The following is a 16,620-nucleotide window of genomic DNA, read 5'->3' on the forward strand; positions in this document are numbered from 1 at the left end:
CATCCCTTGGAGGTGACATGGCTCTTGTGCTCTTGTACTGAGAGCAGTTGAGACTGCCTACACAAGACCTGTACAAGACTGAGTCCTTCAACGTTTCAGCTTGAATGGAGAAGGGGCTTGCCAGGCTGTGACCCCTTGGTGAGGAGGCTGTCATTTTCCTTCAGTGGTGCAGCCACTCCTAAGTTGTCCATTGTCTGGTAAACATACCCATGTTAATGCAGGGAACCCAAATTAAGCTCAGTGGGTCATCGAAAAAACAAAACAAAATACATAAGGAGGAAGCCTTGCTGAAATGAAGAGTTAAGCTGGGAGTAGAAAGGAATCGCAGTTATGGTTTCTGTTGTTTTGAAGAGACACCATGACCAGAGCAACCCTTATAAAGAAAAACATTTAACTGGGGCTGTCTCACAGGTGCATTATAGCGGGAAGCACGGCGGCATGTAGGCAGACATGGTGCTGGAGAAGGAGCTGAAGAGTTCTACATCTGGAACAGCAGGCAGCAGAAAGTGAGCGTGACACTGGGCCTGGCTTGAGCACTTGAAACCTCAAGGCCCACCCCCAGTGACACACTTCCTCCAACAAGGCCACACTTACTTCAACAAAGCCATGTTTCCTAACTGTGCTACTACTCATGAGCCCATGGGGGCCATTTTTATTCAAACCACCACAGAAGGTGATTTTTTTTTTTTTAGTTTTTTTTCCTTTTATTAATTTATTACTGTTTATTCAGTTTGCATCCCAGCTGTAGCCCTCTCATTCATCCCCTCCCAATCCCATCCTCCCTCCCATCACCCTTTCCTAGTCTACTGATAGGGGAGGTCCTCCTCCCCTTCTCTCTGACCTTAGTGTATCAGGTCTCATCAGGACTGGCTGTGTTGTCTTCCTCTGTGGCCTGGCAAGGCTACTTTTTATTATTATCATTAATTACACTTTATTCATTTTGTATCCCCCCATAAGCTCCTCCCTCCCCCCTCCCTTTCTCACCCTCCCTCCCCTTTCTGCATGCATGCCACTCCCCAAGGCCACTGATAGGGGAGGTTCTCCTCTCCTTTCTGATCTTAGTCTATCAGTTCACATCAAAAGTGGCTGCATTGTCCTCTACTGTGGCCTGGTAAGGCTGCTCCCCCCACAGGGGGAGGTGATCAAAGAGCAGGCCAATCAGATTATGTCAGAGGCAGTCCCTCTTCACATTACTATGTAACCCACTTGGACACTGAACTGCCATGGGCTACATCTGTGCAGGGGTTCTAGGTTATCTCCATGAATAGTCCTTGGTTGGAGTATGAGTTTCTAGGAAGTTCCCTGTGTTCAAATTTCCTTGTTCTGTTGCTCTCCTTGTGGAGACCCTGTCCCCTCCAGCTCTTACTATTTCCCACTTCTTACATAAAATTCCATTTACTCTGCCCAACAGTTGACCATCAGGCTCAGCATCTGCTTTGATAGTCTGTAGGGCAGAGGCTTTCAGAGGCCCTCTGTGGGAGGTTCCTAGTTTGTTTCCTGTTTTCTTCTTCTGGCTTTCAGAAGCCCTCTGTAGAAGGTTCCTAGGTTGTTTCCTGTTTTCTTCTTCTTCTGATGTCCATCCTCTTTGCCTTTCAGGATGGGGATTGAGCGTTTTAGTTAGGGTCCTCTCTCTTGCTTAGTTTCTTTAGATGCACAGATTTTAGTGGGTTTGTCCTATGTTGTATGTCTATATGAGTGAGTATATACCGTGTGTGTCTTTTTGCTTTTGGGACAACTCACTCAGGATGATCCTTTCCAGATCCCACCATTTACCTGCAAATTTCATGATTTCCTTATTTTTCATTGCTGAGTAATACTCCATTGTATAGATGTACCACAGTTTCTGCATCCATTCTTCAGTTGAGGGGCATCTGGGCTGTTTCCAGATTCTGGCTATTACAAATAAAGCTGCTACAAACATGGTTGAGCAAATGTCCTTTTTGTGTACTTGAGCCTCTTTTGGATATATGCCCAGGAGTGGTATGGCTGGATCTTGGGGAAGCGCTATTCCTAGTTGTCTGAGAAAGTGCCAGATTGATTTCCAGAGTGGTTGTACAAGTTTACATTCCCACCAGCAGTGGAGAAGGGTTCCCCTTTCTCCACAACCTCTCCAGCATGTGTTGTCACTTGAGTTTTTGATCTTGGCCATTCTCATGGGTGTAAGGTGAAATCTCAGGGTTGTTTTGATTTGCATTTCCCTAATGGCTAATGAGGTTGAACATTTCTTTAAGTGCTTCTTTGCCATTCGATATTCCTCTCCAGAGAATTCTCTGTTTAGCTCTGTTCCCCATTTTTTAAGTGGATTACTTGGTTTGCTGCTTTTCAGCTTCTTTAGTTCTTTACATATACTGGATATGAGTCCTCTATCAGATAAAGGGTTGGTGAAGATTCTTTCCCAATCTGTAGGCAGTCGCTTTGTTTTGGTGACAGTGTCCTTTGCTTTGCAGAAGCTTTTCAGTTTCATGAGGTCCCATTTATTGATTGTTGCTTTTAGAGCCTGTGCTGTTGGTGTTCTGTTCAGGAAGTTTTCTCCCGTACCAATGAGTTCTAGGGTATTCTCCACTTTTTTTCTAGCTGATTTAATGTGTCTGGTTTTATGTTGAGGTCTTTGATCCACTTGGACTTCAGTTTCGTGCAGGGTGATAAGTATGGATCTATTTTCATTTTTCTACATGTAGACATCCAGTTGGACCAGCACCATTTGTTGAAGATGCTATCTTTTTTCCATTGAATGGTTTTGGCGTCTTTGTCAAAGATCAAGTGTCCATAAGTGTGTGGGTTTATTTCTGGGTCTTCTGTTCGGTTCCATTGATCCACTATTCTGTTTCTATGCCAGTAAGAAGGTGATTTTTAAAAAGGGTAGTGAGTGGTAAATATGATCAAAATGCATTGTCAAAGAAAATTTTTAAAGAAATGGTAAACTTATGAGTATATCAAAGAATTGAATAAATTTATTTATGAGTTGTTTTAGTTATGGTTTCTATTGCTGTGAAGAGACACCATGACCCCAGCAACTACTAAAAGTAAAACATTTAACTGGGCCTGGCTTACGTTTCAGAGGTTTAGTCTATCATAATGGCGGGAAGCGTGGTGACACGCAGATGACATGGTGCTCGAGAAGGAGCTGTGAGTTCTACATCCTGATCTTCAGATAGCAGAAGACTGTGTGCCACACTGGCTATAACTTCAGCATATGAGACCTCAAAGCGCACCCTCACAGTGACACACTTCCTCCAGCAAAGCCACTCTTCCTAATAGTGCCACTCTCTATGGGCCAAGCATTGAAACACACATGTCTACAGGGACCATTCCTTTTCAGCCCATCAAAAGAATTATCTTCAGAAACAAGAAGAAGCAAACGCTAAAGTCTCGATTCAGTAGCCCCAGCCCCTGGACTCATTCATGTTAACATATTACTGCATGTCCTAAGGGAGGGAACCTAATTTTCTCTTCAAAACCTGCTGTTGAAAAAGTTTAAACAAGGAGTTACTCTGTAAGGCAGAATTAGGTTCATGAATACAATAAAGGATTTTATAGTTTGTGTACTGTAAAAAGACTATGATCCCAGTACTTAGGAGGTGGCAGCAAGATCAGGAGTTCAGGGCCAGCCTCTGCTACACAGGGAGTTTGAGGCCAGCCTGGGTTATGTGAAAACCTGTCTCAATGATAACAAAGGATGTTTATGAAAGGCAACAAACATGGCCAGCCAGGCGCTCACTCCTCTCCCAGGCAGGATCTCTCCATCCCCACAGTTAGGTAGACAGATGTGCAGTCAGGGGACTGGGGGTCACTCGGGCCTTCTGTCTTTTCCAAATCAGACTTGAGATTGTGGTCCATTTTTGGACCATCACGAGCAAATGCAGCCTTGGACAGTGGAGACAAGTGAACCTTCTTCCTGGTGGTTTGGACGTAGCTGCTTCATGGGAGTCTCAGGTGTGCTCCTGCCTTGCACGTAAAAACGCTGGACAGCCAAAGGCTGTGGCATTTCTGGTTTCCTCCCCAACATCTGTTACTTTTTCCTTTCAGGCAATATCTGTTTTACACAGGTGTTCTTTCCTGCTCCTCTCTGGGGCAGAGATCTTTCCCTCCTTCAGAAGGGAGTCCTGTTGTATCTGTGCCCAGGGTGTGAGGAGATGCTCTTGCTGGACAGGGGTTCTTGAAGGTTTTCTTAGGGGCACAAAGAAAAAGGAAAGTCAAGGAATTCCGTGGATCTGCAGACCCTGGGTGCACTTAAAGCAGTGGTTCTCAACCGGTGGGTCGCGATGCCTTGGCATCACATTTCAGATATCCTCTATATCAGATATTGACATTAAGATTTATGTAGCAAAATTACAGTTATAAAGAAGCAACGAAATAATTTTATGGTTGGGGTCACCATAGGATGAGGAACTGTATTAAAGGGTCACAGCATTAGGAAAGTTGAGAACCTCTGCTCTATAACCGGAGCTGAAGATGGTTCAGGCAGGTTAGAAAACTCCCCTACTTTGTGATAATGCAGATGAATTATGGAGCTAAACAGGGGTAGGAAGTAGATCGCTTTCTTCTAGGGTTCCTTATGCCATGAGGAAAGTAAGCCAGAGCTTTCTGTTCCAATTACCCATAATTAGGTTCCTCCTTCAGTCTCCAGCCTTTTATCAGTTCGAGGGGGAGAAAAAAAAAAATTGAGTGGCCTGAAGAGAAAACGGGGCAACAGCGCCTCCATGTGGCTCTGCTGTAGAACAGCAAGGAAACCCTGCTTAGGAGTGTGAACCTCAAAAAGATTTTTATGTTAGTTGGGATAATTCAGGTTATTATCACAATGTCATTCTCCTTAGACCGCTTCTTAGCACCATGGTGCTACAGCCCATGAGTGGAAGTGCAGAGAAAACACAGGCAGGCAGGGGATAACGGTGAAACTTTGCATGTGTACTTATTGTGTCTGTGAGATATATGTTTGTATCTAACATGTATCTAAGCCCCTTGCAGTGGCCAGTTTGGGGTAACTGTCATATCTCCATCACCTCAAGTATTATTCTGTTTTTTACTTAAAAGATCTATTCCAAAATAGACAAAGTATTCCTGTTCTCAGGATTTATCATTGCATATGTGCGTGTGTGTCTTTGTGTGTGCAATGTGTGCATGTCAACAGAGGCTAGAAGAGAAAATGTCCATTCCCCTGCAGTTGAGCTTACAGGCAGCTGTGAGCTACGTTAGTGTTCAGAAACGGACTCTGGTTCCTTTGGATGGGCTGAGCCATCATCTCACATGTAAAATCTCACTATTAACTGTCACCTTACTGTGGTCTAGAACATCAGAACTTTTCTTTCTAGTTACATCTCTACATTTAGCCAACGACTCTTCAAAACCTATTCGAGGCCCCAGGCAACTCCCATCCTATGTGAATCCATGATTTCAATGTTTTAGGTTCCATTAAGGTGACACATTTCACCTCCTTCCTGTGCCTAACAGTTCACGCACATGGTGCAGCACACCTGTAGTCATGAACTGGGGAGTCGGAAGCTGCTAACTGAGAGCTGAGGCCAGCCCGGACTGCGTAGTTCCAGGACAGGTAAGGCTATGTGATAAAACCCTGTCTCAAAAGCAGTTTTCTGTTCTGGGACAGCCAGGGACACACAAACTGTCTTGAAAAACCAAAATAAGTAGATAATGAAATGAAGGTTGAAATAAATGAAATAAAAGAAAAATAAAAACCCAAAACCAGTTTTCTAAGGTTTCCCCTTGTTGTAAATATTCTACTAGCATGTATTAGTTACACAAAGCCATGGGCTTCATTATTACATTTTTATAGAGGAGTGTATTTCAGTACCCTAGAGGAACAGAGCTGGTAGAATGAGTACGCATTCTAAAGCAGTTGATTAGACTGGCTTACATATGAGCTGAGTGACTGTCCACATGCTGTCCAGAGCTTCCAAGGCTCAAGCTGAAGGTCCAGCAGCCTTGTGGACTAGTCTTCAGCCTACACTAGAATCCTAGAACTTGGGCTCTGACCACGGCAATGGCTGGCAGTGGTGCTCCAGCAAGGGGGAGCAAGCAAAGAAGCAAGCACCGCTTTCTCTCCAGACAGCATTTTGTTTTTTGAGACAGGGTTTCTCTATGTAGCCCTGGCTGTTCTGGAACTCTATCTGTAGACCAGCCCAGTCTCGAACTCCCAGAGATCCACTTGCGCCTGCCTCCTGAGTGCTGAAATTAAAAGTGTGTGTCACCATCTCTGGCTCCAGACAGATTTCTATAAGACAGGCCCAGAGGCAGGCCCCCTAGCTTACTCCAGTCAACATTAATCTTTACAGCAGGGTGGTGGTGAGGGGGCATGCCCTAAACCCCAGCTCTTAGAGGCAAAGGCTGGTGGGTCTGAGTTAGAGAAGCCAGTCTGGTCTACAGAGTGTAGGACACACAGGACTATGCACAGACCCTATCTCAAAGAAACTTGAGCTCTTTGGTTATATTCAAGTTATATTCACTTTTGTTCCTTCTCTCTCCTGTTGCTCAACTGCTTTTGTGTCTTTTTTAAGGCTGTCTAGTATTCCACTGTGTGAGCAAGTTTGTATATATATGTACATGCCATCACACTGGTCGTGGGAATGCAGACATCTCTTTGACGTACTGATTTCAACTACTTTGGGAACATACCCAAGAACAGGATTTCTGGATCATCTATGATGGTTCTATTTTTAATTTTGAGGAAAATTCATAAGAGTTCCTGGCTCTTCATATCCTCACAAAACTTATCCTACATAGAAAAATAATCCCAGCACTCGGGAGGCAGAGGCAGGTGGATCTCTGTGAGTTTAAGGTCAGCCTGGTCTGGTCTACAAATTGAGTAGACAGCCTAGGCTACACAGAGAAACCCTGCCTCAAAAAAATAAATAAATAAATGTTGCACGTGCAGACAGACAGACAGACAGACAGACACACACACAGTTTGTTACTATCTGAAAAAGAAATTAATATGAAAACCTCACAATAGACTAATGGAATACTTACCAGTGTGCTTAACCGATCATTTACCTCTGTGGGATCTACCTATTGAAAACTGTGGAAACATGACTAATATTAAGGTCATATCATTAAATGGAAAGACTCACTAAAACTCTGGAAGTAGAAGATATTTATAAGTCTCAAGAAGCAAACAAAGAATCGTAAGGGTAACAGTTGCTGGAGGAGACACAACCAAGCTTCTGCAAGGCTATCGCTCTGATGTTAGCACCCATGATGGGCTTCTCAGGGGTGCAGCTACCTTTGGGTGCCCCCCGCCCCCCGCTTGCTAGCTTTCTTCAGAGTTCAGGGTACAACCCACCGTGGGCTGGGTCAAGTTACAGTTAAGACAACCCCACACGGAAATGCTCATGGGCTAGCGACATAACTCAACTGAGACTATTCCTGGGTGAGTCTAGGTTGCATCAGGTTGATATTAAATCTAACCGACTTCCTGCCTCAGCCTCCCAAAGAGCTGGAATGAATCAAGCCTGCCCCCCTAGGAATTCTTAAATTGATCTAGTTGACAATTAAATCTAAGCCAGTACAGAAAGAAAAAGGATGCTTACTTTGTATCTAAGAATCAACTCAAAATAGATTAAAATCTTAGACCTAAAACTATTCAGGTATGGTTGATTTAATCCCAGCCCTCAGGAGGCAGAGGCAGGTGGATCTCTGTGAGTTCCAGCCTGCTATACAAAGAGTCCAGGACAAGCCAGGGCTACACAGAGAAAACCTGTACCCAAACAAAAACAAAGCAAAACAACAAAAAAACAAAAACAAAGAAAAACAAAACACAACAAAAAAAGAAACAACAACAACAACAAAAAAAACCCAAACACAAACCCAAAAAACAAAAACAGGAAAGACCCTGTCTTAAAACAAAACACTCATGTCTATAATCAAAAAAATGCAAATTAAAGCAATAGTGACCACCTAAGGTTTGTTGAATTGCAGCATACTTTTAATATTATTTATAAAATTGTGGATTAGACTATAAAAAACATCTACTATGGTAAAACATGTGGCTTTTGGTACAAGCTCTGTATCACACTAGTGCACATGACAAGAAAGTGCTTTTAAATCAATGCGTAGCCTGGCATGGTGGCACATACCTACTATTCCATTAACTCAATCAAGGACAGTCTAGGTTATTAAGGAAGATGGTCTCCAAGCAAGCAAAATCACCCTATAAAACCATCCACAATGACATGTCGTAGAGGAAAGGTGTTCCCATAGCAAGAGGCGTTCAGTCTTAAAATTCAATTGTTTATTAGTAAAATTACCCAGTGGACCGCAGCATTTCTCAGAAGGATGGCTGCCCAGTCCATGGACACTAGCAAAGCATCTGCAGGCAAACTATACGAACCCCTCTGAAACAGCTTTCAGCTCCTTTTAACACCGATATAGTATAAACACTTCCTAAAAAATTGTCAGGACAAGGTGAAAAGTCCAAACACGTTCTGCAGAGTTGCCCCCTAGATGTTTTTTGCCTCATGGGTGTAAAATCTGTGAATATGAAGAACAAGTTACATGCTTTGGAAAAATTCTGAAGCCTGAGTTTTCTGGTGCTAGCAAGGCGAGGGCTGAGAGGGTACAGTTAGAAGCTAGGATGGATCAGCTCTGGTAACTGGCGTGAGCATAGTAGTTTGCATTCCAGTGGTTTAGGCGGAGATATTCCTGATCAGGCTGGCCGTACTGTGAGCAGAAGAGGTCTTTCCCCAGGAAGTGAGGCGGAGCTAGTCTACGGAGAACAGCCTCGCTGAACTGGTAGGTCAGCTTTCTCCGGATCTTTGTGATCTCGCCAGTTCTGGCGTAATTCCTCAGGGCTCTGGCCATCTTCTGGTAAGTCATGGGTTTACGGTTGCCTTTTCTCTTCCCCCAAAGCTCAGCAAGCATTTCTTTGTTTTTTGATATAAACTGAAAGACGCCCCTGGTTCTGTCGACCCACTGAATACAAGACACCATCTCCGAATTGCACAGGGATTCGAAAAGGTATTCAAACAGCCGAAGCTTCCTCCTGACTGCAATGGAGGGAAAAAGAAACATCAACTCCTTTGTGGAGTTCCTTTGTCCCTGAAAGGCCCCTGGAAGTGTTTCCTGAGCCCCAGAAATGAAAGCTGCGCTAAGCCTGCTTCAAAGTTACTGGCAGGCCGGATGGGTCCACGGTTCGATTTCCAGCACCCACATGGCAGCTGACAACCATCCTACTAGTTCCAGAGCTCTTTTTTTTTTTTTTTTTTAATGTACATTGGTGTTTTGTCCGCATGTGCAAGGGGGTTAAGATCCCCTGGAACAGGAGTTACAGATAGTTGTGAGCTGCCATGTGGGTGCTGGGAGTTGAACCTGGATCCTTTGGAAAAGCAGACAGTGCTCTTAGCTGCTGAGTCATCTCTCAGCCCTAGTTCCCGAGCTCTTAAATGCTGCCATCTCTTCAGCTCTAAAAGTAGTGCTAAGGGACTTAGTAGTCATGACTTAGTAGCTAGTGTGTGGCTAGCTCTGGAGGAGCAGTAAAATGTCCTTAAAAAAAAAAAGAAAAAAAGAAACTGGAGTAGAAATGTCAAAAAAGAAATTTTCTTTTATGCCGTTGCTCATGGAGCAACAACATAAGGACATTGTCACCTTCAATTATGAAACCAAATGCTAATGTCACCATCTTTCATCTTTTCAGAAATATAATCATTTTTGTTTCAAAATTACTTGATAGGGACATTTAGAGGGTTTGTGTAAATTGTGTAGACATAGAATTTGTGAAACTAAGTGACAACCACTTCATGACATACAAACCGGCTTCGGTAAACTGCGCCCTGCGCCACCAGATCCAGCTGGTTAAAACTGTTGGTTAGATTCCACTCTCCCTGCGGGAAATTAGCATAGTTTATCCCTAAACTGCTTCTACACCCCACCATCCCCAAACCTGCTTGTATATCTTGGGTTTTTGAACTATGGAACTGTTTTGAACATAACATGACTGTTGTGTATGATCAATTCATAGCAGCTGTGGTTACCTGTACAAGGCCCACATAAACACTGAAACAGACTGCTTGCACTCTAGCATGGGTAGGGAACACAGGAGGTTCTATGAGCTATGGCAGGTGAGGGCTACCGGGGAGGGGGTCATTTTTTCCAAGAATGTAACTAGCAATAAGTTGCCTATGATCCAATAAATGGCCCAACACCCTTGAGTGGTTCCATTCATGCTGCTTTAACAGATTTTTCTTGAGAGAGTCTAGCACCTTAGCCCAGGCTTGCTTCGAACTTGCAATCCTACTTGCAATCAGTGCTGGCCCTCTAAGCATGTACCACCATGCTCAGCTACAAGATAATACAAATTCTGAATTCCATCCAGCATGGCACTGTATTCCTATATGTAATCTCAGCACTCAGGAAACTGAAGCAGGGTTGCAACTTTGAGGGTAACTTGGTCTGCACAGTGAGTTCCAGGCCAGCCTGGGCTATATGATGAAAAAGAAAAAACGGAAATGCATATATAAATTAAAAACAGTGTCACGAATGTCATAGCAACATACCTTTTCCTCCCTTTTGCTGGAAGAGGGAGGCTTGTACCAGTTGGCTTTCAGTTATGTTCTGCAGAGGCTGATGAAAACTCCCTTCCAAATACCAGTCCACAGAGCCATTCTGTGTATGACAGTGGCGTGTTAAGTGGGATTTTGTCTTGTGTGACCCACCCCCCAGTGAGTGGCTGTAGACCAATGCTATCAACACTGCATCCTCAAAAGTGTTGCACCAGACAACACCCAGGGCTGCACAGGGAAACCCTGTCTCAAAGAACACAACAAGAATGCCTGTGGTGGGAAGGGTTAACTGAAGCTTCACCAGGGGAACGGTCTGCCCGGGACCCCCTTCGTCTATCTGGGGCTCCAGGTGACTGCTTGATTTAGAACTTTCCCGGTTTCTTCTCTCTGCTGCTGCTTGCTAGCTTATTCTTGTACTCCTATTTAAACTTGATAGATCCACTCATTCTAAGCCTGAAGCATGGCTGTTGTGACCTTTTTCCTGGGCAGAGCAGTTGATCCCGGTAAAGACACTCACAGTGACGCTTCTGCAGTCGTACAGGGGTTCCTCTGTGGGGACCATCCCACAGTAGCTGGGGTTGCCTCTGATGTGAGGATAATGGTTAATGAAGGCCATGTAATTTTTATGTTCTAATTAAAAAGCAGAACAGAAAGACATTTCATAAGTCCAAGTTACAGGCACACGTGTGTTTATCGTACGCAGACATCTGTGAGCAGCTCAAGGTGATGCCTATTCTGTTGATTGCTGCCCTTTAAGTTTTCTTGTGTTTCTACCATGCTGTTTATCCCAGGGTTTTAGTGTTATAGTACTCTTCTACACAACCCATTCCCTCTACGGAGAAATACTCCATGTACCTTCAGTACCAAACTGTCTTTTAACTTGGAACTCTCTGCAGTACTATATATAAACTCAATAGACAATATAGTGCATTTTCTCGAGACCACAGAGTCTGTTAAGAGTAAGTTAATAATAATCTGTAGAGTAAGTTAAGAAGAATAAAAATATGCATTCTTCCACACAGAATTTGGTGAGTGAAAGGCCTGAGAGAGATATATAACAATTAAAAAGCATTTTTCTGGGGAGCTGGAGAGATGGCTCAGAGGTTAAGAGCGCTGGCTTCTCTTTCAGATGTCCTGAGTTCAATTCCTGGCAACCACATGGTGGCTTATAACCATTTATAATGAGATCTGGTGCCTTCTGTGTGTAGGTGTGTAGGTATACATGCAGACAGAACATTGTATTCATAATAAATAAGTCCTTTTTTATTTTCTGGGCTGGGAAAATGACGCAATGAGAAAAGCACTTGCCACATAAGCATAAGGATGAGTTCAGATCCCCAGAAGCCAGGTAAAGCTGAGTGCATAGACATGTCTGAAACTCCACTGTTGCTATGACAAGCTGGAGGGGAGAGTTAGGAGAATCCCCAGAGGCCCGTAGGCCAGCCTGGTACATGCAACAGTACTGAGACAGGGGGAGTCAAGGATGACTGTCCTCTGACGTCCACACTCTAATTATGACACAGAGAACATACAGACACATCTACACTTATGTACACACATGAGTCTTTTTTCAGGAAGCTTTTCCTGGAAAGTCAGGATGATATAATAAGCAAATGGTAAGCAGATTCTGCTTCTGTTTTATCTCAATGAGACAGAGTCTAGCTATGTATCTCAGGCTGGTCTCAAACAATGATGCTTTTGCCTCAGTTCCGCTTTATTTTTAGTTATTTTTATGTATATGGGTATTTTGCCTGCATGTTTGTCTGCATACTGAATGCAGGTTTACATGTGTGGGTACACATGTGTGTGAGCCAAAACCAACCTCAGAGGTCACTCTTTGGCAGCCTTGGTTTGAGGCAGGCTCTCTCATTGCCCTAGAAGTCATCAATAAGTGTTTGTTGGAGAGCCAGGAGGACCCAGCTTCCCCAGCTTAACAAGCCTGTTAGGCCTCCATGCCTGCTTTGTTTACATATGTATGTGACAAACTAGCCATACATATGCCAGAGAGTAAACAGCTTATTTACCTGGGGAATACTGAAGTTCTCCTACAGAATGCTGTGTCAGCACTTCAAAGGCATCTTCAAAGGCCTGACCTAGCCTGTCCTGTTCAAGGCAAGCTTGTGGCACTAATGGTGAGATGCAGGAGTTCTGAAACAAAAATGTACTGTTTTGTTGGAGAGTTTTTACTTGAGCCTCACGAACATGGTAGACTGGCTAAGTTTTTGTTGCAGGATGCTATTCTTTGCAGTGTGCAATGCTCTCCCTACTAGACATCCATAGCCATGGTCATGACAGTCAAAGTGCCCAGTTGTCACCAAATATGAGAGCCATTTTCCTAGTTTAGTACTCAAAATAGACCTTTTTGTCTGGTGCTCACAAAATATTATACTATAAAAAACCATAATTTTATACAGTATAAACTTTATATGGCAGAATTAAATTATGGGTTCGATCCGGAGCACCACATAAACAGAGCATGGGAGCTCACATCTGTGATCCCAGCACTTGGGAAGTGGAGGCAGAAGGAACAGTGCTTTGTCAAGGTCATCCCTGGCAACACAGGAAGTTCAAGGCCGACCTGGGACACATGAAACCCCGTGTGAAAAGCAAAGAAACTTTAGTTTCCAAAATTAAGAATAAAGATTGAGCCAGGCGCAGTGGCTGTAATCCCAGCACTCGGGGAAGCAGCAACAGTCAGATCATTGTGAGTTCGAGGGCAGCCTGGTCTACAAAGTCAGTCCAGGACAGCCAAGGCTACACAGAGAAACCCTGTCTCAAAAAAACAGGAAAAAAAAAAAAAAAAGAAGAATAAGGATTAAAAAAAAATGCTGACAAGAAAATGTTGACTGACCATTGTTCATGAATTGACTGAAGTGTCTTGGGTTGAGGGAGAAACTCAGTGGTAAATCACTTGCATAAGGTGCTCTGGGTTCAACGTTCTAGAGAGGAAGAAAAACACCAGTAAATAAAAGGACAATTCTGAAAAGGTTTAACATTTATTATTTGTTTTCTCTTTTTTTGAGACAAGGTCTCAGTCTGTATGAGCTCTTTCATGGGAACAAAGTATGTGTGTGTGTGTGTGTGTGTGTGTGTGTGTGTGTGTGTGTATGTGTGTGTAAAGAGCAGAAGTTGATGCCAAGTATTTTCTTCTCCCCTCTCCTCCTTCCGTAGGGAAAGAAGGTCTCTCACTTGTGCCAGAGCTTGCTGATTGGGTCTAGTTGACCAGCTTGCCCTAACTCTGCCTCCCAAGTGGCACTGTGAAGACCACGAAGGTCACTCCACCCTGACAAGCTGACCTAGAGTTTGGTCTCTAGCGCTGTGATAAAACACCATGACCAACCTGGGCACCAAGGCACACGCCTGTAATCCCACCACTCTGGGAGGCAGAGCAGATGGGTCTCTATGAGTTCGAGGCCAGCCTGGTCCACAAAGTGAGTCCAAGACAGACAAGGTTACAAAGAAACCCTGTCTCATTTATAATGAGATCTGGTGCCCTCTTCTGGCATGTAGGTGTACATGCAGACAGACATTGTATACATAATAAATAAGCCTTTTTTTTTAAGTATTTTCTGAGCAATACAACATCTGTGCACCAGGTCACTTAAAAGAACATTCAGTTAGGCTACGTTTTCCTTTTTCAAGACAGGGTCTCTCTGTGTAACCTTGACTGTCCTGGACTCTGCTTTGTAGACCAGGCTGGCCTCGAACTCAGAGATCCACCTGCCTCTGCCTCCTGAGTGCTGGGATCACAAGCGTGAGCCAGTGCACCCGGTTTAGGCTATGTTCTTTAACCAACTTTTTTTTTTTTTGGACAGTGACTGTGAAGCCTGGCCTTAGCCTCACCCTCATTCTGTGGCCCAGACTGGTCTTAAGGTCTTGCCAATCGTTCTGTCCCCCGCCCTGCTGTTCTAGCCATGCACTAAACCCAGCAGCTGAATATTATCAGTATTAGATGGCTTTAAAAGCCACCTGTGGCTCGTAGGCAACCATGACTTCACGAGTCAGTGTGGACTTCACGGTTGCAGTATTTTTCGAACTAAATATTTAATGCCTGGAATGTTTTAGTAGAAGCTCTATATTAACCCTCCAAAACAAGGTTTCTGTGAACTCTAAACGTGAGAGCTTAGTCAGGTTGATTAAAGCATGTGCTGTAAAGAGCCGCAGCTCCTGCAGCTGGCTTGCCTCAAGCCTGGGCTTCCATTCCCAGCTGCTCTTCGACCCATGCTCTAGAATCTGTTACAACCCTAACGCAGCAAATACGAGGGAAGGAAGAAAACTTGACTTGTCTCCTGAAGGCCTTTCTATTTCTTGTGGCTAACCAGACAATGAGGCAATAGCCCCAGAAACAACCACCCGAAGGAGAAAATGGCACTGTTAATACAAAGGTTTTAGGAAAGCATAAGCTGACCACTTACCAGGAAGACAGATACGATACAGTACTGCAGTTGCTGAAAGACGCTATCAAGAACACCCTGGCAGAGTTGCATTAAATAGCTACTTTTAAGGAAGTGCTACAAAGGGGATTTTTTTTAAAAGACACAGTGCCTACTTAATTCTATTTCTTGGTGTGGCCAGTAAGACACCAGGGGCTATTATTCTGAAGGGATGTGTAATAGTTAGCATTCTCTGGGCCAAAGCATTAGGATCAAACTTGGGGCCCAACCCCACTCCTGCATGCTCCCCTCAACCCCATTCAATTTCTGATTTACTAAGCCCATTCAAAAGAACCTCTGACTGACACACCTATATCTCTTAATCTCCCCTTTTTCTTGCTTTTTTTTTTTTTTAAAGTATCTTTCCTCTCAGTTTTGGACTCCACATTCTCTTCTCTAGACTGAGCAGCCTGCTCTAGGGGCCCTTCAAATCAGCCTCCTCTCATGCTAAGCCACATTAGCAACTTGGGCATTCATTTTAACCTTCCTTTGAGACCTAGAGCCCAAGCCCTGACATCACAGCTTTGTATGACCAGCCTAAAACTTAGTTCCCACAGTTCAGTCAAGAGGGGGTAAAGCAGACTTAAGATCAAGTAAACCAATAGAGCCAAAAAGTCTGGGCCCAGGGGGTTCTGCAGAGACTGATGAATCAACCAAGGACCATGCAAGGAGAGGACCTAGACCCCCAGCACAGATGTAGCCCATAGGCAGCTCAGTCTCCAAATGGGTTCTCTAGTAAGGGGAGCAGGAGCAGTCACTGGCATGAACTTGGTTGCCTGCTCTTTGATCACCTCTCCCTGGTGAGATGGTCTTACCAGGCCACAGAGGAAGACAATGCTGCCAGTCCTGATGAGACCTGATAGGCTAGGGTTAGATAGTAGGGGAGGAGGACCTCCTCTGTCAGTGGACTAGGGGATGAATATGGGAGTGGGGAGAGGGTGGGACTGAGGAGATGAGGGAGGGGGCTGCAGCCAGGGTACAAAGTGAATAAATTGTAAGAAATAAAAAGATCAGGTAAAGGATCCGGCACCCGCCACAGTGGTACAGGCCCGTAATCCCAGCACTCCGAGAAGCAGAGGTGGGTGGAGCTCTGGGAGTCTGAGGTCAGCCTGGTCTAGAAAGTCCAGGACATCTGAGACTACTCAGAGAAAACCTGTCTTGAAAAACAAAAAACAAAAAAGATGAGGTAAGAAGCTCTTTTCACCAAGCCTGGACAACCTAGGTGCCCTGCATTCTATCTGCTCCTCTCCAAGCCTGGATGATCTCACCAAGCCTGGACGACCTAGGTGCCCTTCATTCTATCTGCTCCTCTCCAAGCCTGGATGACCTTTCCAAGCCTGGATGACCTAGGTGCCCTGCATTCTATCCGCTCTGGCGGATTCTCCAGAGGACTCCTAGCACCTGTATGGCATCGTACAGCCTGGCGTCCTCCCTTCCTGGTGTGTCCAGGTATTTCTGGGCTGCAGACCAACACCCACACAGGCAGAACACTCACACAGAGTAAATAATGTGGAGCTGGGCGCAGTGGTGCCTGCCTGTGATCCCAGCACTCTGGGAGGCAGAGGCAGGCCAAGCTCCTGGGCGCTGCCCTCCCCATGCATCCAGCTCACATACCTGTCCAACACAGTACCTGGCGCAGACAGACTCCTCCTCCTCTGGCATCCTCTCATCCCACCTGC

At 44.6% G+C, this 16,620-nt stretch overlaps 1 protein-coding gene across 1 annotated transcript; it reads right to left on the bottom strand.

Moving 5' to 3' along the window:
- Positions 1 to 7,914: 7,914 nt before the first annotated feature.
- Positions 7,915 to 14,989, bottom strand: Spic (Spi-C transcription factor). The gene is made up of 6 exons (XM_060377876.1): positions 14,924 to 14,989; positions 13,360 to 13,447; positions 12,533 to 12,656; positions 11,026 to 11,138; positions 10,503 to 10,611; positions 7,915 to 8,996 (listed from the first exon to the last, which is right to left on the bottom strand). Exons 2-6 carry the CDS (start codon positions 13,360 to 13,362, stop codon positions 8,590 to 8,592), a joined length of 756 nt encoding a protein of 251 aa, XP_060233859.1. The 5' UTR covers positions 13,363 to 13,447; positions 14,924 to 14,989; the 3' UTR covers positions 7,915 to 8,589.
- Positions 14,990 to 16,620: the final 1,631 nt, after the last annotated feature.

Source organism: Meriones unguiculatus, chromosome 2 (assembly GCF_030254825.1).
Source record: "Meriones unguiculatus strain TT.TT164.6M chromosome 2, Bangor_MerUng_6.1, whole genome shotgun sequence".
Taxonomy (NCBI): domain Eukaryota; kingdom Metazoa; phylum Chordata; class Mammalia; order Rodentia; family Muridae; genus Meriones; species Meriones unguiculatus.